At 38.0% G+C, this 27,880-nt stretch overlaps 1 protein-coding gene across 1 annotated transcript in view; it reads left to right on the forward strand.

Moving 5' to 3' along the window:
* Window positions 1-27,880, forward strand: part of LOC136404134 (A disintegrin and metallopeptidase domain 3-like) — a 189,509-nt gene that overhangs the window by 74,251 nt on the left and 87,378 nt on the right. The window contains exons 9-10 of the mRNA XM_066383596.1: window positions 18,349-18,399; window positions 25,360-25,545. Coding sequence (XP_066239693.1) covers window positions 18,349-18,399; window positions 25,360-25,545 — 237 coding nt within the window. The remainder of the gene's footprint in view (window positions 1-18,348; window positions 18,400-25,359; window positions 25,546-27,880) is intronic.

Genomic DNA, 27,880 nt, shown 5'->3' on the forward strand with positions numbered 1-27,880 from the left:
TACTCCCATTTGTTTATCCTGTCTTTTATTTCCCTTGCCTGTGGAGATAAATCAGCAAATATATTGCTGCGAGAGATGTCAGAGAGCTTACTGCCTATGTTTTCTTCTAAGATGCTATGGTTTCACACCTTACATTTAAGTCTTTTATCCATTTTGAGTTTATTTTTGTGAATGGTGTAAGTTGGTGGTCTAGTTTCATTTTTTTACAGGTTGTTGTCCAATTATCCCAACACCATTTGTTGAAGAGGCTGTCTTTACTCCATTGTATTTCCTTACCTCCTTTGTCAAATATCAGTTGTCCATAGAGCTGTGGGTTTATTTCTCGGTTCTCTGTTCTGTTCCATTGATCTATTTGCCGGTTCTTATGCCAGTACCAGGCTGTTTTGAGTACAGTGGCCTTGTAGTATAGGTTGATATCAGGAAGTGTGATACCTCCTCCTTTATTCTTCTTTTTTAAGATTGCTGAGGCTATTCGTGTTCTCTTTTGGTTCCATATAAATTTTTGAAATGTGTGATCTATATCTTTAAAGTATGTCACTGGTATTTTAATTGGTATTGCATTGAATTTATAAATTACTTTGGGTAATCTAGACATTTTAATGATGTTTATTCTTCCTAACCATGAGCATGGTATATGCTTCCACTTGTTTGTATCTTCCTTGATTTCTTTTATCAATGTTTTATAATTTTCCGAGTACAAGTCTTTAGTCTCCTTGGTTAAATGTACTCCTAGGTACTTTATTTTTTTGTTTGTAATAGTGAAGGGGATTGTTTCCTTAATTTCTCTTTCTGACTGTTCATTGTTGGTGTATAAAAATGCCTCTGATTTCTGAGTATTAATTTTATATCCTGCCACCTTGCTGAATTCATTTACCAGGTCCAGTAGTTTTTTGACTGAGACTTTAGGATTTTCTATATACAATATCATATCATCTGTAAATAATGATAGCTTTACTTCTTCTTTTCCAACTTGAATGCCTTTTATTTCTTCTTCTTGTCTGATTGCTGTGGCTAGGACTTCCAGGACTATGTTGAATAAGAGTGGTGAAAGGGGGCACCCCTGCCTTGTTCCTGATCTTAAGGGGATTGTTTTTAATTTTTGCCCATTGAGTATGATGTTGGCTGTAGGATTGTCATAGATGGCTTTTATCATGTTGAGGTATGTTCCCTGTATTCCCACTTTGCTGAGAGTTTTGATCATGAATGGGTGATGGATTTTATCAAATGCTTTTTCTGCATCTATTGAAATTATCATGTGGTTTTTCTCCTTCCTTTCATTTATGTGATGAATAACATTGATAGATTTGTGAATATTGTACCAGCCTTGCCTCCCCAGAATAAATCCCACTTGATCATGGTGTATGATTTTTTCCATATATTGCTGGATCTGGCTTGCTAATATTTTGTTGAGGATTTTAGCATCTATATTCATCAGGGATATTGCCTGTAATTTTCTTTCTTTGTGTTGTCTTTGCCTGGTTTTAGAATCAGAATTATGCTCGCCTCATAAAAGGAGCTTTGAAGTCTTCCTTCCTCTTGAGTTTTTTGAAATAGCTTGAGAAGGATAGGAGTTAGTTCTTCTTTGAATAGTTGGTAGAATTCACTTGTGAAGCCATCTGGCCCAGGACTTTTCTTTGTTGGGAGTTTTTTGATAACTGTTTTGATCTCATTTGGTGTAATCGGTCTGTTTAGGTTTTCTGATTCTTCCAGACTGGTTTTTGGAAGATTGTATGTTTCAAGGAATTTGTCCATTTCATCTAGGTTGTCTATTTTTTTGGCATACAGTTCTTCATAGTATTTTCTTACAATATTTTGTATTTCTGTTGTGTCAGTTGTTATTTCTCCCCTCTCATTTCTAATTTTATTTATTTGAGTCCTCTCTCTCTTTTTCTTTGTGAGTTTAGTTAAAGGTTCATCAATCTTGTTTACCTTTTCAAAGAACCAGCTCCTAGTCTCATCGATCTTCTGTATTGTTTCTTTAGTCTCTATGTCATTTATTTCTGCTCTGATCTTTATTATTTCCTTCCTTCTACTACATTTAGGCTTTACTTGCTGTTCTTTTTCTAGTTCTTTTAGATGCAGGGTTAAGTTGTTTATTTGAGCTTTTTCTAGCTTCTTAAAGTGTGCCTGTAGTGCTATGAACTTCCCTCTCAGTACTGCTTTTGCTGTGTCCCATAAATTTTGAGTTGTTGTATGCTTGTTATCATTCGTTTCTAGGAATTTTTTTATTTCTTCTTTGATCTCATTCTTAATCCATTCATTATTTAACAACCTGCTATTTAGTTTCCATGTGCTTGAGAATTTTTGAGCTTTTCTATTGTGGTTGATTTCTAGTTTCATGCCATTGTGATCAGAGAAAGTGTTTGATATGATTTCAATCTTCTTAAGTTTGTTGAGACTATTTTTGTGCCCTAACATGTGGTCTATCCTAGAGAATGTACCATGAGCACTTGAAAAGAATGTATATTCTGCTGCTTTAGGGTGAAAGGTTCTGTAGATATCTATTAAATCGAGTTGATCTAGTGTGTCCTTTAAGTCTGCTGTTTTTTTGTTAGTTTTCTTGCTTGAGGATCTATCTAGTGATGTTAGTGGGGTATTAAAATCCCCTACTATTATAATGTTGCTGTTGATCTCACTCTTTATATCCATCAAAGTCTGCTTTATATATTTAGGTGCTCCTATATTAGGTGCGTAGATATTTATAATAGTTATATTTTCCTGTTGGATTGCTCCCTTTATCATTATGTAGTGGCCTTCTTTATCTATTACTATAGTCTTTGTTTTAAAGTCCATTTTGTCTGCTATAAGTATTGCTACCCCAGCTTTTTTTTCATTTCTATTTGCATGAAACGTTTTTTTCCATCCTTTTACCTTCAACCTATGTGCATCTTTTGTTTTAAGGTGTGTCTCTTGTAGACAGCATATGTCTGGGTCCTGTTTTCTTATCCATGCAGCTACCCTATGTCTTTTGATTGGATCATTTAATCTATTTACATTTAGGGTTATTATTGACATGTAGTTGTTTATTGCCATTTTATTCTTTAAAGCTGTATTCCTCTTTTGCTATATTATTTTCCCACTTTGATCTGTTTACACCATGCCCCTTAACATTTCCTGCAGCATTGGTTTGGTTTTAATGAATTCCTTGAGTTTTTTTTTGTCTGGGAAACTTTTTATTTCTCCTTCAATTTTAAATGATAGCCTTGCTGGATAAAGTAATCTTGGTTGTAGGTTCTTGTTCTGCATTACTTTGAATATTTCTTGCCATTCCCTTCTGGCTTCAAGTGTTTCTGTTGAGAAGTCTGATGTCATCCTTATGGGGGCTCCTTTGTAGGTGATAGCCTTTTTTTCTCTCACAGCTTTTAATATTTTCTCTTTATCAGTTAGCTTTAGTATTTTAATTATGATGTCTTGTTGTAGGTTTCTTTGGGTTTCTTTTTAGTGAAGTTCTCTGTGCTTCTTGAATTTGTGAGAGTTACTCCTTCATTAATTTAGGGGAGTTTTCAGCTATAATATGATTGAACAAAGCCTCTATCCCTTGTTCTTTCTCTTCTTCTTCAGGAACCCCTATGATGCGGATGGTATTTCTCTTTATGTTGTCACAGAGCTCTCTAAGAGTTTCCTCAGACTTTTTGAGTCTCTTTTCTTTTTTCTTCTCTGCTTTCATGCCTTCATTCCAGTTGTCCTCCAACTCACTGATTCGATCCTCAGCTCTATCTATCCTGTTTTTAATTCCTTCCATTGTGGTCTTCATTTCTGATATTGTATTTGTCATCTCCGACTGATTCTTTTTTAATATTTCAATATCCTTTTTTATACTTGCTATTTCTTTATTTAGGTGTTCGTGATGACCATCCATTGTTGTTCTAAGACCCCTAAGCATCCTTAAAATCATTATTTTAAACTCCGCATCCGGAAGTTTGATTATTTCCATATCACTCAGTTCATCTCCTGAAGGTCTCTCTTGTGGTTTCAGTTGGATTGCACTTCTTTGTCTTCTCATTGTGCCTGGGTGTCTGGGTCTTTTCTTTGTAGAGCTGGTTGAGTCTAGGCTTGGTGTTGTCTGCTTCTAGTTTTTACTTGTTCTGTTTCTAAGTCTTCTTGGGTTGGCATCAGCTATTATTTGTAATCCACTTTAGGATTTGGGCGCTTTGAAGTCTTGATTTGTTTGTTTTCTTAACAGATGATTGCCTTGTTTGCTGATCTCAGCAGGGGTCTTCCTTGAAACTGTATCCAGGAATGCAAAGGGTGTGACCTGAGGCTCTGAAGTCCTCTTCTGCCAGTTAATCTCTCTGGGGATGGGTTGCTTTCTCAGCTTCAGTAGTGGGAGGTGTATCTCAGAACTCCATGGAGACCTGAGTTACTGCCCCTCCTCCTCACTTCTTGTTTTCAGCTGTGTGTTGTTGTGCTGATTGGAGTGGGAGAGATGTCTGTATCTCTGTGACTTGGAAGTACTTTTGTATTTTGCTTTGTGGAAGGATCAGCCCCTCCCCCAGTTATGGCTGCCTCCAGCACTGAATGAGTCAGCTTTTTATGTCATCACCTATATTCCTCTCCCCCTCACCATCCGTCTCTCTCTTTCTTCTTTCTTTTTGGAAGCCAAGTGGGCCCTTTCAACACACCTCATTCCCTGGTTGCCAGACAAGTGGCTGTCAGCAGTATTTACTGCTCTTTTCCTTGGAATTGAGAGCCCAGCCTCACCCCACCCCACCCCTGTTCCTGTAAGCAGGGGAGATTCAGGCGCTCACTACCAGGTTTGTTGTGGCTTCTTCTTTGCTCCTTGATTTTTGAAAGCTGTTCTTGTAGTCCAGATTTGGTTTTTCTCACTGATTGTTCATAAATTAGTTTATAATCCAGTTCGGTGGTGTGAGCTGGGAGTCTGTGCATCTGCCTACTCCGCTGCAATCTTCAGGTCTCCCCATTTTATTTTTAAATCTACAATCCTTTTACTCCTTATTTCTTTTTTCCTTTGCTCTTTTTACATCAAACCCCTTAACATTTCTTGCAATACTGGTTTGGTTATAATGAATTCCTTGAGGTTTTTTTTTTTTTTTCTTTGTCTGGAAAGTTTTTGTTTCTCCTTCAATTTTAAACAATAGCCTTGCTGGATAAAGAAGTGTTGGTTGTAGGTTCTTGTTTTGCATCACTTTGAATATTTCTTGTTAATCCCTTAAGGCCCAAGGTGTTTTTGTTGAGAAATCAAATGTCATCCTTATGAGGCTCCTTTTTAAATAATTAACTGCTTCTCTCTTGCAGCTTTTAGTATTCTTTTTTTGTCTATTATCTTTGGCATTTTAATTATGATGTATCTTGTTGTAGGCCTTTTTGGGTTCATCTTTAATGGGGCTCTCTGTGCTTCTTGAACATGTATGACTTTTTCCTTCAGTAATTTAGGGAAATTTTCAGCTATGATTTCTTCAAACAAGTTCTCTATTCCATTTTTTGTTTTCTTCTCCTTCAGGAACTCTTATGATGTGGATGTTGTTTCTTGTCATGTTGCACAGAGCTCTCTTGAAGTTTGCTCAGACTTTTTGAGCCTCTTAATTTTACTGCTCTACTTCTGTGCTTATGTTTATCTTGTCTTCTATATCATTGATGATTCTATCCTCTGCTTCACCTAGCCTGCTGTTAATTCCTTCTAGTGCAGTCTTTATTTTTGATATTGTATTTGTCATTTCTGACTGGTTCTTTTTTATTATTTCAATGTCCATTTTGATGCTTACTATCTCTTTATTTGGGTCCTCATTATGTCCATTCATTGTTGCTCTAAGATCCTTGAGCATCCTAAAAATTATTATTTTAAATTCTGCATCTGTTAGTTTGATTACTTCCGTTTCATTTAGATCTTTTTCTGGGGATTTCACTTGTTGATTCATTTGGTTCACATTTCTTTGTTTACCCATTTTGTCTTTGTATAGATTCCTCCTTTGGGTGTGCTGCTTTTGTAGCTAGCTAAGTTTAGGGTTGGTGCTGTCTGCCACCAGCTACCAGTTGTGTTGGTTCTAGATCTTCTTGGGTTGGTGTCAGCTATTGTTTGTAACCTGCTGTGGACTACTTGTCTGCAGCTATTGCTTTTTTTGCTGTTTTTGTCTGCATTTTCTGTGCCTGAGTAGTGTGGGAGGGGCCAACCTGTGTATAAGGATCAGCTTAGAGCTGAAAGCAGCTCCATAAAAACCCCAAGCTCCGCAATATTTGCCTCCACTGTTCAGCTGCTCCACCTCCTCTTGCAGCTGCCTGGTCTTCCCAGAGTCTTGTGTAGAAAGACTGTAGTGCAGGCCCAAACATGCCTCACCCAGCCAACCCTTCTACAGGTTGCAATCTTGTTGAGTTGGGGCACCTGAGATTGAGAATACAATATTAGTGGGACTCCCTACTTCAGCTGTCTTTTGGGCAGTGGCTCAATACAGGGATTGTGGCCCTTACTCTAGAGCCTAATCCCTCAGCCACTACTGGATACTCAAATATTACCTCTCTCCAACAAGGTGAACAGCAGGTTCAGATCCAGTGGGGCCAACAGTCCCTTCTGAAGAAGTTCTTATAGCTGATGAGACCCTGTCTCAGGGAGGAAGACTGAGAAAGTCCTCTCCTGGGACTGACTGTGCCCCCCCCACCAATGTGGCTAAGCCCCTTGACCAGATCTAACAATAGGCTCATAGGGACTCACACTTTGAATGTCCATGCTCCAAGTCTCTTCTCTTTCCTCCTTTGGAGTCTAACCCTGCAGGGTAGTATATCCAGCACCTAGGCCAGCTGACTTTGAAGCTCTACACTATCCAATGCACATGAACTGCTGTGCCAGTGCTGATCACAGAGAGCAGAATTCACCTCAGCTAGGCAGTGTGTGAAGAGCCCTTCCTCAGGATACCACTCTAGCAAGGGTTGTTAGGTCCTGAACCAATGCTCTCCCTAACTGGCTACTGGATGTGCCTTCTCTGGACCTCCCTGGCAGGAATCCAGTGCAGGCCAATGGGAGATACTGCCTGTGTCTGGCCCTCAGCAACCTTTTTGGAGCTACAAGCAATCCAGAGTTTGTGGCTCTCTGCTGGGCCCAGGTGCACATAGAATTGCCAGCAGAACAGCTAGGCTGGTGCTTACCCACTCTGGGCCTGGAGAAAAAGTTCACTTAAAAAGCCAAGGCTCCCTGAGTCCCTCCTTCTGCAGCCTCTGTCTGCTCCCTGCTTGTTGGACTTGGCTGCTGAAAAACCTGTGCTAGAGACTAGAACCTGCAGCAGTTCAGGGATTAGGAAAGGTGGTGGGTGTGACTCTGCCCCTTGACCCCAAGTGTCAGTCTGTCCAGACTTTTTTCATAGACTTCAGCAAAGTGTAGCCCCAGGAGTCCAGTGGGTGCAGTCTCTCAGACCCAGAGGTGTGGTCTACCTGCCCTCCAGACAGTTTCAACTCAATCTGCCGTGAGGTGGAAGCACCAGTCTTTGACTCAGGAGTGTGTGAGAGGGGTATCTCCAGTTTCAACACCAGAAAACTGAGTCACTGACACACCCTCTGCTTCCTAACCTCTCATAATGACCCTTTGCCCTGACTGGAGCAGGAGAGACTTCCACGGGTGGAGCAGTTGCTTTTCCCCAGGCTGATGCCACTCAGAAGGGATTGTTCCTCCCAAGAAAGATGGTGACTGCAGTATTGGAGAGTGAGTCATCACAGGGGTCTGGTGGCCATTCTCCACAGTGTCTCTCCCTGAGCCTCTGTAAAGCCAGAAGCCAGGGCTGCCACTATCACAGCAGCCCGGCCCATGCAGGTTCGCATTGGATTCAGACAGTCGATAAAGAAACAATGGAGCCAAAAACTGGTGGGCCATCTTCTTTAATTCTAGCTTGCACCCGGCGGGCAAGTAAAAAACACACTGGTCTCCAAAACCCATTCACATTCAGTGCTCTCTAAGCTACTGATTTGTCCGAGTTTCCTAGAATCAAAGGTTCCTAGCTCACCAGACTTATTCACCTCTGTTCCCCATCTCCTTCCTTCTCCCTGCACAAACTCTGCGCAAACTGACTTCTCACTCAACACTCCGCCATCTTGGCTGCTCCTCCTGGCCTCCTCCACGTGGCCTTTCTCTGCTCTGCTCTCTAACGCTAATCCCAGGAACCAAGAGAGCAAGCTCCTGTTCTGCCCCCATTTTATAGTGTAGAAACCCAAACCTTTAATCCAATATACAAAATAGGGAAGTCTCTAATACAAAGTCACTTATCTGGGGCATGATGGGATTGTACCACCCCACATCAAAAAGGGTGGGGAAGGCTTAATCCCAAAACCAAGCCCCAGGCAACAAGGATTCTGCCTGCCCACAGCCCACAGAGACACACATTAATATCACCTGGGCAACGGCCTCCACGTGGGCAGCGCCATCTTTAACAAAGTGAGCATAATATCTTTTATCTGCCCAACAGCCTCCAACTTTACACTTTCCTCATGCAACTCTAGTCCTCTCAGCTCTCCCTCATACAGAACCCCAGGTAAGTGGCTGTGCATGAGATTTTCTGCGTGGACCCTTTATGATGGTGTCTGCTTCTCAAAAAGCTCAGTCTCTTTCTCGCAGACAGAAACCTGGCTCTTTTCACCACCAAGTGCTGTGTGGCCACCTCTTTTGGGCTCTGAGGCTCTAGGCTGGGGCTCTGGGTCTCTCAGGGTGAACCCTACTTGCAGTGAGAGTCTCTCCGGACTCTCAGCCAGCGCTCGCTCCTGGGAGCTGGGCAGCCCTTTCCACATCTCTTCCCTTCCTACCAGTCTTGGTATGGCTTCTTCTGTGATCCTTGGTTATAAACTCCTCATCATTTAGTCCAAAGTTGGTTGTTCAAGATGATTATTCTTAAATTAAATTGTAGTCCAGTTTGGTCCTTGGAGGTTGCAGTTGGAAAGCCCGCCTACTCTGTCACCATCTTGGAATCCCTCACGTGTCTCTATTCTTTCCTCTGCATCATTTCTAGAGTTTTATATTTGATAATACAAATTCTCTTTTTTATACAGTCAGTTCTATTTTATATGCTTGCTAGTTCATTCTTGATCTCTTACATTGAATTCATTTTTAGAATTTGTTTGTTTTTAAGTTTTAATCTGTTTTGTAAAGTACTGTTTTGTTCATTAATTTGTTTTCTGAATACATTAAATTGCCTGTCTGTGTTTTCTTGCATTTTCTTGAATATTTACAGAACTGTAATCTTGAAGTCTCTGTTATTTATATCTCAAATTTTGGTCTTTGTTTTCTTGAGATTTTTTATTTCTTTCTCAACTGCATTGCTCCTTTGGTTATTTATGATATTTGATGGATTCCTTCTCTCTCTAGGCATCTGTATGAGTGGCTCTTTTCTAGTAGATTACAACCAAGGGTCTTTCTATTATTTTCCAGTAGGTGGTGCTAATTTACAAGTTTTAGTTCAGTGAAATACCCATGCTGACCCCCACCACTATGCTGGTAGCTGCAGTCAATGTAGCCCTGTTGTTGGGGAGTGGGGTAACTTGAGGAATCCAGCTGCCTTTATTTCCCTCCAGCCTCCTTTGTACCTCAACAGGGGACCAGACACAGAACACCCACTTTGCTTAGAGTGTCACTTGTTCTGTACTGTCAGTTGACAGTTATTGGTTATGAGTCTGATGTATTCTGTACCCTGAAAACAAGGGCTAAGGGAGGCAAGTACTTGAAGTCTGAAGGACTGTGGGGCTTAGCATCTCTGCAGGGAGTGGCTACCATGGGCCCAAATGCAGAACAACTGCGACATTGTCCTGGCTCTGTATTCCCTGCATAGGTCCCTGCACTGAATTACTGCTCCCATTGTTCACTCCTACTGGAGTTCCCACAAAATCTCTCCACTCTTCCAAGGAGAAGAAAACCTAGACACAGTGAGTTTCTCCCCTCTCTGGGCCCTGTGAACCCTCAGCTGCAGGGCTGCATCCTTGGATCCCTTTCCCCCTCTACATCTGCTTCCCCATACCCATCTCTACTGGCTTCAGTGCATGGATCTCTCAGGCATGCGTGTATGTCAAGCTGGGGTTCCTTCAGTGAGTTATAGCTGTTCAAATGGTTTTATTTATTTATTTATTTATTTATTTATTTATTTAAAGTGAGAAGAGGGGAGATAGTGATATAGACTGCTGCATGCGCCCTGACTGGATTTACCTGGCAACCATTGTCTGAGGCTGATGCTTTAGTACCGAGTTATTTTAAGCACCTGAGACCAATGCTGAGACCAACCAAGCTATCCTCAGTGCCCAGGCCAATGCTCTAATCAATTGAGCCACTGGATGCAGGAGAGGAAGAGGGAGAGAAGGGTGAGAGGAAGGGAGAGAGAAGCAGATGGTTGCTTTTCTTATGTGCCCTGACCAGAATTGAACCCGGGATGTCCATATGCTGGACTGACACTCTATCCACCGAGACACCAGCCAGTGTCTCAATTTATTGAAGTTTCAAAGAGAGAGATCAAGATCTTTCATACCACCATTCCTCTGATGTCTTGAGATATTTTATTTTTTCAAATAAGTTTACAACTTCTTGCCTCTAGTTTCTCTTTCTGCCAATCCCATGATGTAATTGGATTATTTTTATGCTGTCAAAGTTCTTATTTAGTCCCTTGATGTTCTCACTAAGTTTATTGAGTATCTTTATAACCACTGTGTTGAACTCTGTATATGGTAGTTCACTTGTCTCCATTTCATTCACTTCTTTGTCTAGAGATTTTTTCTGTTCTTTCATTTAGGACCTGTTTCTTTGTCACTGTATTTTGACTCCTTTTCTATTTTTGTTTCTATGTATAAGTAGAGCTGTTACCCCTCTTGGACTTGGTAGAGTAACCTTGTATAGTAGGTGTCCTGTAGGGTTCAGGCATGCAGTTTGCTTAGTCAGCTGAGCTGGACATTACAGATGCACCACTGTGTGGGCTGTGTGTGTTGTCCTGTTGTACTTGACCCTTGACTGCTGTTGGTGTCATTTGGAGGGATTGACCCCCCCCCCCAGGCTGATTGGCAGTGAGAACCGGTTAAGAGTACAGTGGAAGAGATGCTGTGCAGGACCTGATCCTATGGAGTAGGACTTTCTTCAGCAAGGCTTCGGTGCTCACCAAGTCTGCTCCTCAAGTATATCTCTAGTGAAAGTGGTAGGGTTATAATACAGTTTGGTCTGAACCTGTTCACTAGGTGCACTGGCTCTGGAGGCCTCCCAGGAGGTGCAAAGTCAGCCACTATCTGTGCCTGAGGCCACCAGGCATGAGCACAGAGCACTCTACTGGTAGCTGCTACTTGTGCTGGTCTTGGAGGTGTCAAGAGGAGGCCAAGCTGTGAAGCAAGGCTGGCTGCCACTAGTGCCGACCTGGGGCCACTTAGCAAGAGGTGTAGGGTACTCAGGGGCCAGGTGCTGCTTGTTTGAGAGACTTTAGGAAAGTCTGAAACATGAGGCAAGAGAGGCTATTTGTATTGAAAAGCCACTGGAAATAGCTTGTGTAGGCCCAGAGTTGTGTGGGATGAAGTCTCAGGGAATGACTGGGGCCAGGTGACCAGTGTGAGCCAGATTGATGGAGTCTCAGATTTGGCATCCACCTGTGGGCTCTGTGTGTCTATACAGAGGTCTTAGAAAAGGAGAAATTCCTCTGCCAGCTCTTTAATATGGTAGTAAGCTGACCCCTTCCCCCTCAGCTCTTGCCCTGGTGCCAGAAATTAAGTTCTGAATCATATGACCCTGGTTCCTTTTAAGCTGTTTTCCCAGTGCTGGAGCTCAGAGAGAGTGAGTACGTCTGTACAGGCCTTTTAAGGGGAACTGCCTGGGACCCCAGGAGCCCTCTGTCTCACTTAGACGCATTTTCTCCTGGTTTTTACAGCCAGACGCTATGGAGACTTCTCTTCCTGGCACTGGAACCCTGAGATAGGAGGCTGGGTTTGGGGCTGGGACCCTTCACTTCTTTGAGAGAACTTCCACGGGTGAGATATTCCTCCCATTTTTATCCATCATACATGGGTATGGGACCAGCCTATTCTGTATCTCTACCCCTCCTACCAGTCTCAGTGTGGTTTCTTTTATAAATTCCTAATTGTTGGACTTCTATTCAGCTAGATTTCAGGCATTTCTGAATAATGGTTGTTTCGTAGTTCAGTTGTAATTCTGATGTGGTTGCGGTGGTATCCTCATACATTAGATTTCAGGATCTCAACCTTCCACCAAATAGTACTGAAATCTGACTGTTTATTGTATGTGCCTGGGCTCTGCCCTAGTGATTTCGATATAATGGTCTCAGATGGACCCCAGACAAAGGATTTTTTAAATACTCCTTGGTAAACTCAATGAACTAATCATTTTATTTTTTCCAGAAATTTATCTTTCTAATAGGACTTCTGGTGCTAGACAGTAAGAAAATAAAACTTTCACCTTCTTACATATCATTGCATTTTTATAATCTGAAGACACATGACTTATTTCTCATTTATCTCAATCTATTCACAATTATTTAATTTTTTATGCCAATCCTTGGTAATATAAACTAAATTTTTTTCAATTTTTCTTATGTATTATCAATGCATACACAATGTGATTGTTTGACTGATGCTTATTTTTTCACTTCTTCTTGCTTTGTTTTAGCTTTGTGTCGAATTTCTCTGTAAGGAGATTAAATACATGACAAGTCACATGACATGCAACCCATTTGTTACTTGCACAGGCAATGGAGTAAGTAATGAAACTTTTTATTTTAAGCAACATGCTTTGAAATTTCAATAAATTGTTGAGAGATTTACAAAATAATTTGCATGATTCTTTTTAAATAATTATTATATTATTTTTTGTCATTTAACATTCTATACTTGATAGCTTGAAAATAACTTTTCTTAAAAAATCTTGCCAAACGTTTTATTAGAGAAGATAAAGTAGATTTAAGATAATTCTGGATGAATAAAATGTTTGGCAAATATGTGGCATGAGTGTACTAAAAGCACATTTTTCACCATATAAACAAAATCATCTTATTTTTGTAGAGAGCAGGCAGAATCTGATAACTAAAGGTAATTAGAATTTTATTGCTTGTCTTGCTTGTTTATTTAGAATCTGGGTTGTTCTGTGAAGCTAGCACAAGCAAATGATGATTAATGGCATGTTACTGGCAATTGCCAATATGTGGGTTTGGCTGTGGGGAGAGTTGAAAGAATTAAAAAAAAATAAATTTGGCACAGAAGCTAGATGTATTTTTCAAGATATCAATAATTTCAAGAAAAAATTTGTAAAAATTTGTTTAATTTTTCTACTTAAGATAAATTCTCTGGAATAGATGACCTATCTGAAATAAATTATCTGTTGAATAAGTATAGAATATTCATTGGACTCTATTGAATGCCATCTTTGTACATAAAAAATTGTTTTATTTTCTGATTATTTCAGTTTTGCAACAATTTTGACCATTGTCATTGTCATAAAGGGTATGCCCCTCCTCATTGCGTGGAAACAAAAGGAGAATTTGGAAGTATCGATGATGGGCACATAGTAAAAAAAAGTTAGTGTATTTAAAATTTTATTAATGAAACATATTATGAAAGAGAATAAAATAGGTTACAAGCTAGATTAACAACCGAAGACAAAATACAGTTTTATTTTATTTGTAAAATTAAAAAATATCTTAGCATATATTTGTACTCATCTTCCTATATAAACATTGACATTGTTTACTAAAATAAAGTGTACCCAATATTAGACACTTTTAAAAGTAGAAATTCCAGTGTCTGTAATTTGACTAGTTAATTTAGATTGACTGCTCATTTTGGTTTGTCTCAGATATTCCTAGTTTAAAATGGTGTTAGTACTCATTGTTGTATTAATGCCACTAGAATCTTTCAGGCAGTCTTTTATTCTTTTCTTCTGGATTATAGGAGTTCCAATTCTATCTTTTGACATTTCCTCTTTAGAACTCCCCTTCCCCCACTCCAAGTTTCCTGAGCATTATTTTGAGATCAAACAGGTCTGGATGAGACTAGGAACAACTGGGTGATACTCCCTGTTCCAGAATATATGGAAGCCCACCTAAAATAACCTGGGAGCAGTAGAGGGCTGTCCACCCTTACTCCCTTTCCTTTTGGGCCAAATAAATAATGAAACTCCTGGGCAGATCTATCTTTAGCTTAGATGCTAGGGATTAGTCATAACTAAGGTGACCAACATTTTAAAGAACTAACACAAAGCTATATTTCTTGTGTATCAGACCAAAATAAAAGCATGATAATTTAAAATGTAACATTAGATTATATGCATATATTATTTTGTCATAAATATGGGAAAAATAGATACTTATTTGAAATTACTTACTTTTGTAATTTTACCTTCACAGTAATTTAGGATTTTCTAAAATGGGCCTCAGAATTCCTCCAGACTCTACTCTTACCCAGTTCCGAAGCCATTTTTACATTTTTAAGTAATTGTTATAGCAAGCACCTTTATTTTCAGTATTAGGATTCTTCAAAGAAACTGGACCAACAGTATGTTTGTGTGTCTGTGCCTGTGTGCCAATGTGTGTGTGTGTGTGTGTGTGTGTGTGTGTGTGTGTGTGTGAGAGAGAGAGAGAGAGAGAGAGAGAGAGAGAGAGAGAGAAAGAGAAAGAGAGAGATATTATAAGGAATTCGCTCTTGCGATTATGGAGGCTGACAAGGCCCAAGATCTGAAGGGCAAGTTGGCATGCTTGGAGCTTTAGGATTAATGATGGTATACTTTCAGTCCAAAGGCTGGCAGGCTTGAGACCCAGGAAAAGCCAATGTCTTAGTTTAGACAGAACTGTACTCTTATTCTCAAGAAGAAAGAACCTGCTCTTGTTCTCAAGAAATCAGCATTGTTGTTTTATTAAGACCTGTAGCTGACTGGATGAGGCCTACTCATATTAGAGAAGGCAGTCTGCTTTACTCAGTCTATCAGTGTAAGTGTAATGTCTTTCCATAACATTCTGACAGAAGCTATCTGGGCACACACATGGTCCAGTCAAGATGATACATAAAATTAAACACTACACACATTAATAGTATTTGTTGGAAGAAAGATACCAGGAGTCCTCTCTAAAGTGTTATTGGCAGGATGTACTTATCTGTATACACAGATCATTCTGAAAGACCTGAAATTTATTGATTTATAGTGTAATAGACCTGGAATTTATTGATTGACAGTACAATAGACTTGGAATTTATTGATTTATAGTGGAATAGTTCAAGAAACTAGGTAATTATGTAAGCTCTGTTTTTTACGGTATAAAACTAAGATAGCTTCTTTTATGAGCAATATTGTCTCCACTTTACTCAAAACTCATCTCTTTTCATCTTAAGTAATTTGACTGTTGAGGGAAAAAAAATCAAGGGAAACATTTGGTAGATAATTCAGACTTCTCTGACAAAAAAATCCTTTTTCTCTGTACCTGGTGTTTCACTATAATGTTCAGTGTGGGTATGATCTATGTTTTGGGGAGTCTGATTTGACAATTAAACCCTTGAGTCATAAATGCTAAAAGACTTTGGGGTAATAAAAGGGAGGAAGTGAAAAGCTATGAATAGTTAAATGCCTGGATGATTCCCCAAAACATCTTTGGAATGAAATAGAATTCTTGAGGCAGATTATTGGGGACTAGTTTTAACCAATGGAATATGGATACCCAGGGTAATTAATTAAATGAAGAACACCAAACTGAAAGGAAAGTTAGTAGAAAATATTCTTTCCTGGTTGTTTATTAGTAGTAGTTCTTGTTAAAACTAGACAGTATAAGGGAAAGAAGACCAATTTTTCTAGCTCCTAGAAATCTTGCTCATGCTTCTGAGGCCACCTGGGAATATATTATATTCTTTTCAAATAACCCATGTAGTATCATTGATCACCCAAAAGTTATACAAGTAGCTGAGAATCAATCTTCAGTCTATATTGCCAGAGAGGCTAATCTCTTCATCTGATGCAGTGTCTTTCTGATGACAAGTATAATGTAATCCTTATCTTGATAATACTGGGAGCTCCAATCACACGCACAAAGCTGACAGACATAATGTGTTGAACTCCCTACGTTGAACTCAGCTGAAAAATCTTATGGGGAAGGAAAGGAGAAGCTCCGGGGCAGTTATAATAGGAGGATATGGAGACTCAATGATCGTTGATAAGTGTCGCTGGAGAGTAGCTTCTCTGCCTGTCCGCTCCTTCATTGTTCCAGCTGGCAAAGCAGGGATAGAACGCTACTCCAAAGCCAGTGGGAGGAGGCAAGCCAGCACTCAGTGGAGAAAGCAATATTGACACAGTAAAATCCAGAAAGGTGGCTGGTCTGCACAAAGAGGTGGAGCCTGAGGAGCCACATTCTCGGTTGATAATGAGCAAGAGCTGATGAGAAAAATGTAGATATCAGCACTAGGTAGTCAAACATGAGTTAATGCCAGGGTTAGCCATGCATTCTATAAAATAATCCTAGAGCCATTTTAATTTCCTGTTGTTACATATTTGATCAAACATCTTAGTTAAATAGCTAAGTTATTGAGTGACTACTAATTTTTAATTTTTAGAAAAAAATTGTAGTGATAGAAATTAAATGCCACATTTTTCAGGTTTAATTCTCACATGTAGATGTAATCCGAATAATCTCTGCGATATACATGTTTAAACTTTAGAAAAACTGTATCAGAAAAGAATTAGAGAAATGTTTGCAAGTATTAAACATGTGCTTCATGAAAGGACATTTGCCTTTAATAAAAGAAATCATATGGTGGAAGGTAGAATATATTTATATTAAATCATCACTAATAACAGCTTATTTTGTACATTTGGGTTTATTTTATTTTATTATATGCATAATGTAGATGAATGAAATATTTATTGTTTGGGAAAAGTGTTGGTGCTGATAGCTTCTCTACCTTTTCATTTGGTTAATAAAATCTCTGACATAATTTGAAGTGGATATTTTCTATTCTAGGTAGAGCTTCAGTGGACCAAAAACCTGCTTTTCCAAAACACAAATTTCAACTCATTTTCTACATTTCTTTACCTGTGCTAATCATCATGATTATTGCTGCTATTGTAATAAAGCAGGATAAAATAAAATATCTATGCTACAGAGGTGAAACTGAAAGTGAGAGGTATATATATATACAACTTTTAATAACTAAGTCAAGAAAAAAGGTATTCAGGTTTCATCATCAATAATCTAAGACTATAGATAAGGTGATATGAGGAGAAGCCTAGGAATAAATTTCAAATTGGTTTGATGTCTTCCATGTTTTTCTAGTTTTACTCAATTTGACACCAGAAGCACTTTACCAGGACATATGAATGCCTTGAATACTGCGGTTTATTCAGTCTTTTTGTCCATTGATCCTATCTCACTAGTTATATTGTTCACAAACTTTATGAGTATAGTTGGCATTGCATTTTGGGAGAACTTTCAAAAAATAGGTGTTTTAGATACACAGTCTCAGACCAGTGGTAAACAACTTTATTAGAGCACCTCTTCAAATAGAGATAATAACTATGAACCTGCCTTCATAATATTTATCTCCCTGAATATTGATATTACTAATTTGTAAAGTTATTTCTTAACTAGAAATTACATATGTAGTTCATATTATCAGGTTATGGGGACAGAATTACATGTATCCTCAGAAAACCCAATTTCAACTTCTAAAATATTGCATGTAAAAATTATATCTTGAACAAGTGATTTAATCTTTGTAATCTTAAATTTATTCTCCATGACTCTATACAGTGGGAGATAATAATAGCTATCCAATCCATTGTAAACATTTAGGTACACCAAATTAATATGTGAAATCACCATGTTATATTTAATCAGTTACACAAATATATATTTATGGGCCCAGCATGCTTCTGCTGTGCATCTTTGCTACCTGTGTGAGTTACACAATTATTTAAACATCATTATTGAGGCCCTTATTAACAATTTACTATATTTCCCACAGAAGTATTTGCCACTAGTTTTACCTTCCAAAAATTGATAAGTGGAACATACATACGTGTTCTGGGAGAAAGGAGAGAAATATGTACAAATACTAGAAAATTTAACTGAAAGTTTTGACTACTACTTAATGGTTTTGGCTGAATTTGACCTGAGGAGTTAGAAATAACATAGAATATAGGGGCCTGTCTGTAAGAATGTGGCCTTATAACAGAAACCCTGGAGTAAATGGAAAATGAGAATGAGAGAAGTTAGTCAACAAAGCAAGGTGGTGATGGCATTTGTTCTAATATTGAGTCTGCATCTGTTTTGTTTGTATTATGTTATTTTGTTGAAGGAAAATATTGCATTTAATGAATCACTGTGTTTCTTTGAAAATATCCTTTATTCAAATAGGCATTTAATTAAGATTTAAAATTTTTTCCACTTTAAAATAATTTTAATTTTATAGATCTGTGTCAGAAGAAAACAGCAGTTACAGCAAGTTATCCCCAAGTGAAAGGTGAGTGTAGAACAATATGATTAATCATTTTGTATTGTATGTTTTGATTATTGTTTGGGAGCACTTGAGAATTGTTAATTTGAAACCAAAACATGTGTTCACAATATTCTTTATGGTTCTCAATGTAAGTTACTTTATAATTCTTAACAATAAAACTTTGCTTCATGATATCTCACCCTCTCTTCCCTGACCTACACTAAAGGAGTGGCTTTTGTTCACCTTTGCTAAAATCTATGAGAACATATATTATGGGATTTTGTGTGTGTGTGTATTGAATGTAAGAAGCACTTATATCCTAATGACATGTTACTGCCATGTAAAAGGAGAACTGATATAAGGGACACCGTATGTGTTTATCGTTATAGTATTATCTCAGAAAAAATTATTGTTAATAAGATAGAGACTTGGAGATTTTATTGGTTTTACTGTATTAATTCATGTAGGAAAGTAAATTGAGAGATTAGACTTGAATAATCAAACACATCACTTTATAAAATTAGGTATTTCCTTTTTATTATCAGTATAATAAAATTTTCCTTAGCAAATGGTGGAAGAATATAAAAAAAATATTTTTCCCTGGCCAATTTGCTCAGTGCATAGAACGTCGGCCTGGTGTGCAGATGTTCTAGGTTCAATCCCCAGGCAGGACACATATAGAAAGTGAAAATCTGGCCCTGGCCGGTTTGCTCAGCAGTAGAGCGTCAGCCTGGCGTTCAGGGGACCCGGGTTCGATTCCCGGCCAGGGCACATAGGAGAAGCGCCCATTTGCTTCTCCACCCCTCCGCCACACTTTCCTCTCTGTCTCTCTCTTCCCCTCCTGCAGCCAAGGCTCCATTGGAGCAAAGATGGTCCGGGCGCTGGGGATGGCTCCTTGGCCTCTGCCCCAGGCGCTAGAGTGGCTCTGGTTGTGGCAGAGCGACGCCCCGGAGGGGCAGAGCATCGCCCCCTGGTGGGCAGAGCGTGGCCCCTGGTGGGAGTGCCGGGTGGATCCCGGTCAGGCGCATGCGGGAGTCTGTCTGACTGTCTCTCCCCGTTTCCGGCTTCAGAAAAATACAAAAAAAAAAAAAAAAAAAAAAAAAAAAAAAAAAAAAAAAGAAAGAAAGAAAGTGAACATCTTCTTCTCTCTCCCTTCCTCTTGCCCTTCTTTCCCTCTTCCTCTTCCACAGTCAATGGCTCAGTCAGTCTGAACATCAGCCTCAGGTGCTGAGGATAGCTCATTTGATTCGAGCATTAGCTCCAGATAGGCATTATTAGGTAGATCCTATTTGGGGCCCATGCAAGAGTTTGTCTCTGTATCTCCCTTCTTCTCACTTATAAAAGAGAGAGAGAGAGAAGTATTTTAATAGCATCCAAGATCATTTTTCAAGTTCTGTCTTCATCCTTGCATTACAAAGTTGCACACTGATATTTATGTAACAAATGTTTTCATACACGCTTGAACTGAGGAATTTTAAAATTTTAATAGCACTATTAAGTGTGGAAAATACCATCCTAATCTTGTGGTCAAGGCAGAGTGTTTTAGGTTCTACAAAAACTTAGGCATATCTCTGTTTTCTAGGAAAGTGTATACTTGAATCTTTTTAATCACAATGAAATGCATATTACAGAACAGATCAAATGTACTTTTTCCATTATACTTTCTGTCAAAGAGATAAAAATAGAACTCAATGCTCTCAAAGACTGTGGATGGAAAGAAATAATTAAGGAAAGAGCAGAAATAAATTAAAAGGAAAATAAACAGAAAAATAACAAAAAATAATCAGAACCCCAAACTTACTATTTGAAAAGAATAAGTGATAAAAAATTACCTACTAGTTCAAAACAAAAAGAGAAAAGCTATAAATGGTCAATATCAGGTAGTAAAATTGCACAATTTTTATCTTTTAGACATTAGCAGAAAAGAGGGTACTAGCAACAACTTAAAATCAATAAATTCAAGTTTATAGATGAAATACATCAATACAACATGATACTAGTATAAAAACAATAAAAATCAACGAGACAGAATAGAGAGCACAGAAATCATTCCACACATATATGATCAATGGGCCTTTGAAAATGGAGCAAAGAGCTTTGGCTGGGTAGCTCAGTTGGTTGGAGCACCACCCTGACATTCCACGGATGTGGATTTGATACCTGGTTGGGGCACATAATAAGAACCAATTGGTGATGCATGAACAGGTAGACCAACAGATCAATGTTTCTCTCTCTTTCTCTCTTTGTCTCTCTCCCTTCCTCTTGCTCTAAAAACCAATAAATTAAAAGAGGAAGGATGGAAGAAAAGAAGGAAGAAAGAGAAGGTAAGGAAAAAGGAAGGAAGGGAAATGAAGGAAGGGAAGGGAAGGAAAGGAAAGGAGAAGGAAGAGAAAGGAAAGGAAGGGAAGAGAAGGGAAGGAAAGGGAAGAGAAAAGAAAGGAAGGAAAAGGAAGGGAAGAGAAAGGAAGGGAAGAAAAGAGAAGGGAAGGGGAAGGAAGGGAAGGGAAAGAAAGAGAAGAAAAGGGAAGGGTGCCAAGAACACACAATGAGGAAAGGATAGCCTCTTTAACAAATGGTGTTGGGAAAACTGAATATCCACATACAGAAGAATGAAGTTAGACCTTTACCTTAAACCATACACAAAACACGGATTAAAGGCTTATATGTGCTCCTAACACTGTAGAAGTCATAGAAGAAAATATAGGGAAAAACTTTATGACATTAGTCTTGAGAATAAATTTTTGGATTGACACAAAAATACAGGTAACAAAAGCACAAAAATAGACACCTGGGACTGTATCAAACTAAAAAGCTTCTTCTGCACAGCAAGAGAAACATCCAACAGATGAAAGACAACCTATAGAATCGAAGAAAATATTTATAAAACATATATCAAGTAAAAGGTTAACTGCCAATATATATATAAAACTCCCACTGTCAATACTCAAAACAAAAACAAACAAACAAAAACATTGATAACCTGATTTACAAATGGGTTAAAGACTTGACTAGGCTCTTATCCAAAAAGCCATACGGATGGCCAGCAGATATAGGAAAATATGATCAGTATAATTAATCATCAGGGAAATGCAAATCATAACCATAATGACTACTTTTAGAATGGCTATCATTGAAAAAACAAATCAACAAGTGCTGGCAAGGATGTGGAGAAATTGGAAGCATTGTACAGAGTTGGTGGAGATGCAATTTAATGTATTCCACTATGCAAAACTCTTGAAGATTCTACAAAAAATTAAAAATAGAACTACTATATGATCCAGTAATTCCACTTTTGGATATTTTTTCTAAAATAATTGAAACCAGGATCTCAAAGCAATATTAGGAGCTCCATGTTTATTGTAGCACTGTTTACAATAACCAAGATAGGGATACAGACTAAGTGTCCATTAATGGATGAATGGATAAAGAAAATGGGGTGTATACATACAATGTGATGTTGTTCAACCATACAAAAAGAAAATCTTGCATATGTGACAACATAGATGAACTTAGAGGACATTATATTAAGTGAAATAAAACAGTTATAGAAGGACAAGTAACTGCATTATATTCCACTTATATGAGGAATCTAAAATAGTAAAACTCATGGAAACAGATAGTAGAATGATGTTGCCTCAGAATGGAAAAAGGGGAAGAAGTAGTGTTGAATCAATGAGGATAAAGTCTCAATTAATGCAAGATGTGTAAGTTCTAGAGATCTGCTGTACAACATTGTCCCTATTGTTAACAATAATGTTTTGTACACTTAAAAAATTTGTTAAGAAAGGAGATCAAATTTAAGTATATTTAACCACAAAACAATCAAAATTTTAAAAGTGGAAGAATTTTCACTTCCCAAAAGACTTCCTTATAAAAGGAAAAAGGGAAGTAACAGTGTGAAGAAAGATTTTTGTAATACGTATTTCCAATGAAAGGACTCATGTTCAGAATATATGCATTTAGAATCCCTATAAATCAATTAAAAAAATGTGGGCGAACCTAGTAGTCAAAATATTTGAAGAAATACTTCACAAAAGATGATACTGAAGGGGCTCAAAACATGAAAATTTGCTCAAAATCATTATGCATCAGAAAAAGAGAAATAAAAATAAAAATAGAGGTCTCTACACTTTTATAGGGGTGGATCAAATGAAAAGAACTGACATCAAGTGTTGGTAAGAGTAAAAGCAAGTAGGACTCTTGAACATGTTGCATGTGGGAGTATATATTATTCCAGTGTATTTTTTATTACACTTCAGCAGTTTAGCATCCTCTGACACTACTAGGTTTTAAAACTGCCATACCTATCATATTTAAATTTATATTTACTTTATAATTAATTATTTTCTAGACTTATGACAAAGGTAATTTCCCATGAATTTTTAACCTAATTATTGAAAATATTTTTCTTCCCTTTTCCATTCAACTTGAAGCTGACTGTCTTCTCTCCCTTTTTTACCTTCTAACTTCCTATGGATATTATACTAAGTAAAGTTAATCCTCTTCTTTTCCAACACGAAAAATCTATATAATATGTAGGTTTCCATTAATTTTAAATAAAGTCAAAATGTTTTGGCTTCAGGAGTACAGGGAATTGAGGAAAAATTTGTGATATGAAAGAAAAATAGAAATATTCAGGTAAACTTTGCTATTAGAACTAAACTAACAATAATTTAAAATATAGATAATTTAATTTTCAAACTATTTTTCTGAGTTTTAAATGTTTTATCAAATATTTATTAAGCTATTTATGTTACCTAAGTTGATATATGAATTAAGGATATTTTTTCATAATTAATACACAAAGATGATTTTTATTAACAATATACATATCTTCTTAAATGTTTTTCTAAGTAAAATATAAAATACGTTTTTTCTTTTAACTTATAGACTATATAGGCAACTTTTCATATCTTAAATTTAGGCTCATATTTTTTTGTGACATGATATTTATTTTGAAAATGAAAAATAATTTATTTTTAAAATCTATTATTATGAATATTTAGACTACTTCCAATTTTTTAATGTTGCAAACTTCCTGTAAATAACATCTTTAAATGGACTGACCAGGTGGTGGTACAGTGGAAAGAGTGTGGGCCTGGGATACAGAAGACCCAAGTTTGAAACCCCAAGGTTGCCTGCTTGAGTGCAGGCTCATCCAGCTCGAGTGCTGGCTCACCAGCTTGAACGAGGGATCACTGGCTTGAGCGTGGGTTAATAGACATGATCCCATGGTCACTGACTTGAAGCAGAAGGTTGCTGGCTTGAGCAAGCGGTCACTGGCTTGGCTGTAGCACCCTAGTAAAGGAACATAGGAGAAAGCAATCAATGAACAACTGAGGAGCCATAATGAAGAATTGATGCTTTCATCTCTCTTCCTGTCTGTCTGTCTGTCTCTCTCTCTCTCTGTCTCTCTTGCTGAAAAAAAATCTTTAAATGGATACACGCTTTGGAACAATTGTCCAATTATATAGCCTGTGATAAATGCCTAGAAGAGAGATTGATCAAAGCATAAATATAGTATGTACAACTTTATTGTTTTTTGCCAGTTATTACCAAATTATCTATTTGTAATAATTACCACCAATCTGTTTGTATCAAATTCTGTCTTTATAAGTTATTTATTTTTAGTCAATTAGACATGTGAGTGGTGTATTATCTGAGAGATAGCATATCTTTTTATTTTTAAAGTAAGAGGAGAGGAGATAGAGAGTCAGGGTCCTGCATGGACCCTGACTGGGATCCACCTGGCAACCCCCATCTGGGGCCAATGCTCGAATCAACTGAACTATCCTTACTGCTTGAGGCTGATGCTCAAACCAATCGAGCCACTGGCTACAGGAAGGAAAGAGAGAAAGAAGAGGGAGAGGGAGGGAGAGAAGCAGATGGTCACTTCTCATGTGTGTCCTGTCCGGAGATTGAATCCAGAATACCTGCATGCTGGGCCGGTGCTCTAGCACTGAGGTACCCAGCCAGGGACAAGATAGCATATCTTAAATTTTATTATTTTTTTACTATTTTATTGAGTTTTCTTTGTTATTTTCTATCATGTTATTTAATAATAAGCTATTTTTAGAAAGATTTTGACATAGATATAGAAAGTATACAATATATTCATGGAATTAGAAGCATTTTTGAGACTCCTTTTAGTACTGGGAATGCTTAGTATATGTTCACCTTCTTCTACCTCTCACCCTAATTTTTCTATTATGTAATTTTGGATTTTAAATCTAGCATACTCTTAATAAATTGTTTTTTGGAATTATTTATCTTCATTCCAAAAAGTATTTTGTCATTTTGCTTTGTATTTAACTTTACAACAAGCATTCTGACTTCATTTGATGCTTAACTGGTTTCATTTTCTGTAATTCTGAAGGGTGATTTTATATTTTAAATACATTAAAATCTTTTCCATCCAGAGTTCTTGGAATGTCCAAATATTGCCTTGACTCTCCTCTCTTTATTCACTCAATTAATTATATGTGTGTATGAATCATTCTGCTGTTAGTACATAAGTAACAACTAATAAATGTTCATTTAAATAATATAGGTATTTAAAATAATTAATCATTGTCATTAATTTTAGCACTTAGGATGGTCATTGTTAATATATCTCAATGTACAGATGTACACACATATGTGTATATGTATGTTGGTGTGTACATCTCAGTAAAATGCAATTGTACTTAGAGTTATCACAAAGTTTTTTTCTAAATTAAAATCATTTCATATACCATGTTTCCCCATGTATAAGATGTACACTTTTCCTAAAAATTTTGGGTCTAAAAACTGGGTGCGTCTTATACAGTGGTTGTAGTTTTTCTTAACTGGCAATTCCCACTTTTTCACGCTTGTTTTTGTGTTCATTGTAGTTTTTTTAACTTGCATTTTTCACTTTTTTGCTCTTGTTGTCTTTGTGCTCATTTTTTCACACTTGTTACTAGTATATTATGATAGGTTAACATTTTGCCATGTTCTGCCCAGAAATGATTCAGAAAAGATTTTCATATAGTGCTGAATTCAAGTTCAAAGTGATCCAGTTTGCAAAAGTGAATGGAAATCATGTTGCTGAATATAAGTTTGGTCCTCCTCCAACTGAGAAATCAATCCGAGACTGGCTACAAGAAAAAGAAATCCTACTGAAAGTGCCATGGCAGAAGGCCAGGAGAGGTAAGTTGGCAAAATGACCTGATTTAGAGAGGGAATTAAGGGTATGGATTGAAGAGAAAAGGGCAATTGAAATTCCTATGTCCACAAAGATGGTTCAGCATGAGGCAAGAAGAATTGCTGATGAAAAAGAAGTTACTGATTTCAAAGGAGGACACAATTGGTGCTTTAGGTTCATGAAGCAGAATGAACTAAGCATGCGTATACTCACCAAATTTGCCCAAAAGATGCCTGAAAGCTATGAGCAGAAGGTCCTTGAATTTCATCATTTTGTCATTCAATGTCAGAAGACATCATTTTGAGTTGAGACAGATTACAAATATGGACGAAGTCCCCCTTCAATTTGATGTCCCAAGTAACAGAACTATTGATAAGAAGGGGGTGAAAACTATAACTGAAGACAAGTGGACATGAAAAGAGCCATTATATAGTTGTTCTAGCTTGTTGTGCTGATGGAACCAAGCTGCCTCCTATGCTGATTTTCAAACACAAGACAATGCCAAAAGAAGACATTCCTTGAAGAATGATTGTCCACGTTCATGACAAGGGTTGGATGGATCAGGATGGATGAAGATCTGGTTTGAGAAAGTTCGGAGAAGGAGACCAGGTGGGCTCTTATGCAAACCTACCTTATTGGTGCTTGATCAGTTCAGGGCACCCATAACAAAAAACACAAAGAAGATTGCTGCAGAAGCAAAAAACAAAACTTGCCGTCATACCTGGAGGCTTGACATCCCTGCTCCAACCACTTGATATTAGCATTAACAAACCCTTCAAAGCTGCTATGAAAGACGAATGGAACCAATGGATAAAGTCTTCTGGGACAATTTGATACCAGCAGGAAGAGTGAAGAAACCAACTCTAGGAGAAGTTTGTACCCAGGTGAAAAGATCCTGGGATAAAATCAAGATTAAGATCATTGTCAAATCATTTAAGAAATGTGGCATTTCAAATGCTATAGATGGAACTGAGAATGAGGCAATATATGAAGATAGTGATTTGTCACCGGACACAAATGAGGACAAGCTAATGGATGGGAGTTTTGACAGTGATGAGGAAATGTATGAATTTTATGATGAATAAAACTTGGGTTCAAGCCCTGGCCGGTTGGCTCAGCGGTAGAGCGTCGGCCTAGCGTGCGGAGGACCCGGGTTCGATTCCCGGCCAGGGCACATAGGAGAAGCGCCCATTTGCTTCTCCACCCCTCCGCCACACTTTCCTCTCTGTCTCTCTCTTCCCCTCCCGCAGCCAAGGCTCCACTGGAGCAAAGATGGCCCGGGCGCTGGGCATGGCTCTGTGGCCTCTGCCTCAGGCGCTAGAGTGGCTCTGGTCGCAATATGGCGACGCCCAGGATGGGCAGAGCATCGCCCCCTGGGGGGCAGAGCGCCGCCCCTGGTGGGCGTGCCGGGTGGATCCCGGTCGGGCGCATGCGGGAGTCTGTCTGACTGTCTCTCCCTGTTTCCAGCTTCAGAAAAATGAAAAAAAAAAAAAAAGAAAAAAAAAAAACAAAAAAAAAACACTTGGGTTCAGTAACTTTATGTAATACTTTTTTCCCCCCAAATTTCAGGCCCCCAAATTAAGGTGCTTCTTATACATGGGGAAACATGAGTACTTAGAATGGAAATGCCAGGACACTTTAATTGTTGACTGAAACAGTTACTAAACAGGAACAAACAGAGTATTTTAGAAAGTCACTATAAAACTAAGAGTATTTGCAGTTGAGGTAACAGATAATTGTTTTTTTTTTTAAATTTAGTTTCCATTTCCTTTCAATTACCCATGCCTTTTAAAATTACTTGTGTTAGAAGTATGTTAGTTCAGAAAAAAAGAAGCAACTCTGGCATTTTTGTTTATTTTTGTTGTATTTTGTTTTGTGTTCTCTTACAGCAAGGCTCTATCAACCTCAGCTGGAAGGGAGGATAACACCAAATAAATCATCAGAAACTGGTCCAAACCAAGAAGGAAAAAAACCTAATTTATTCCTCACCTCTGTTGTCACTACTGAAGTTTTAAATGTTTCAACTGTAAAATAATAAATCATCTGCATCTGTGTCACCTGAATTATGTCTGGTATCGCATTTTCAGTCACAACTTTCACCCTTATCTACCTCAGCTTGAATCCAAAAGAAACTCTGAATCAGGAAAAGCATCCTAGGATCCTCATCTCATGAAGCTAAGAGGGTCTGCTGGTGCTGCCTCGTAACCCAAGGATAGAGTGTCCCTTTTCCCTCCTGCTCTTTAGGTTGACCTGAATCTCCCTACCTGTCTGACCTTTCTCCTTCCCTTACAACTCCTAGCCTTCAACTGGCCTGTGACTTCTCCCAGTGGCATTTACTCT

The sequence above is a fragment of the Saccopteryx leptura genome, chromosome 4 (genome assembly GCF_036850995.1).
Source record: "Saccopteryx leptura isolate mSacLep1 chromosome 4, mSacLep1_pri_phased_curated, whole genome shotgun sequence".
Taxonomy (NCBI): Eukaryota; Metazoa; Chordata; class Mammalia; order Chiroptera; family Emballonuridae; genus Saccopteryx; species Saccopteryx leptura.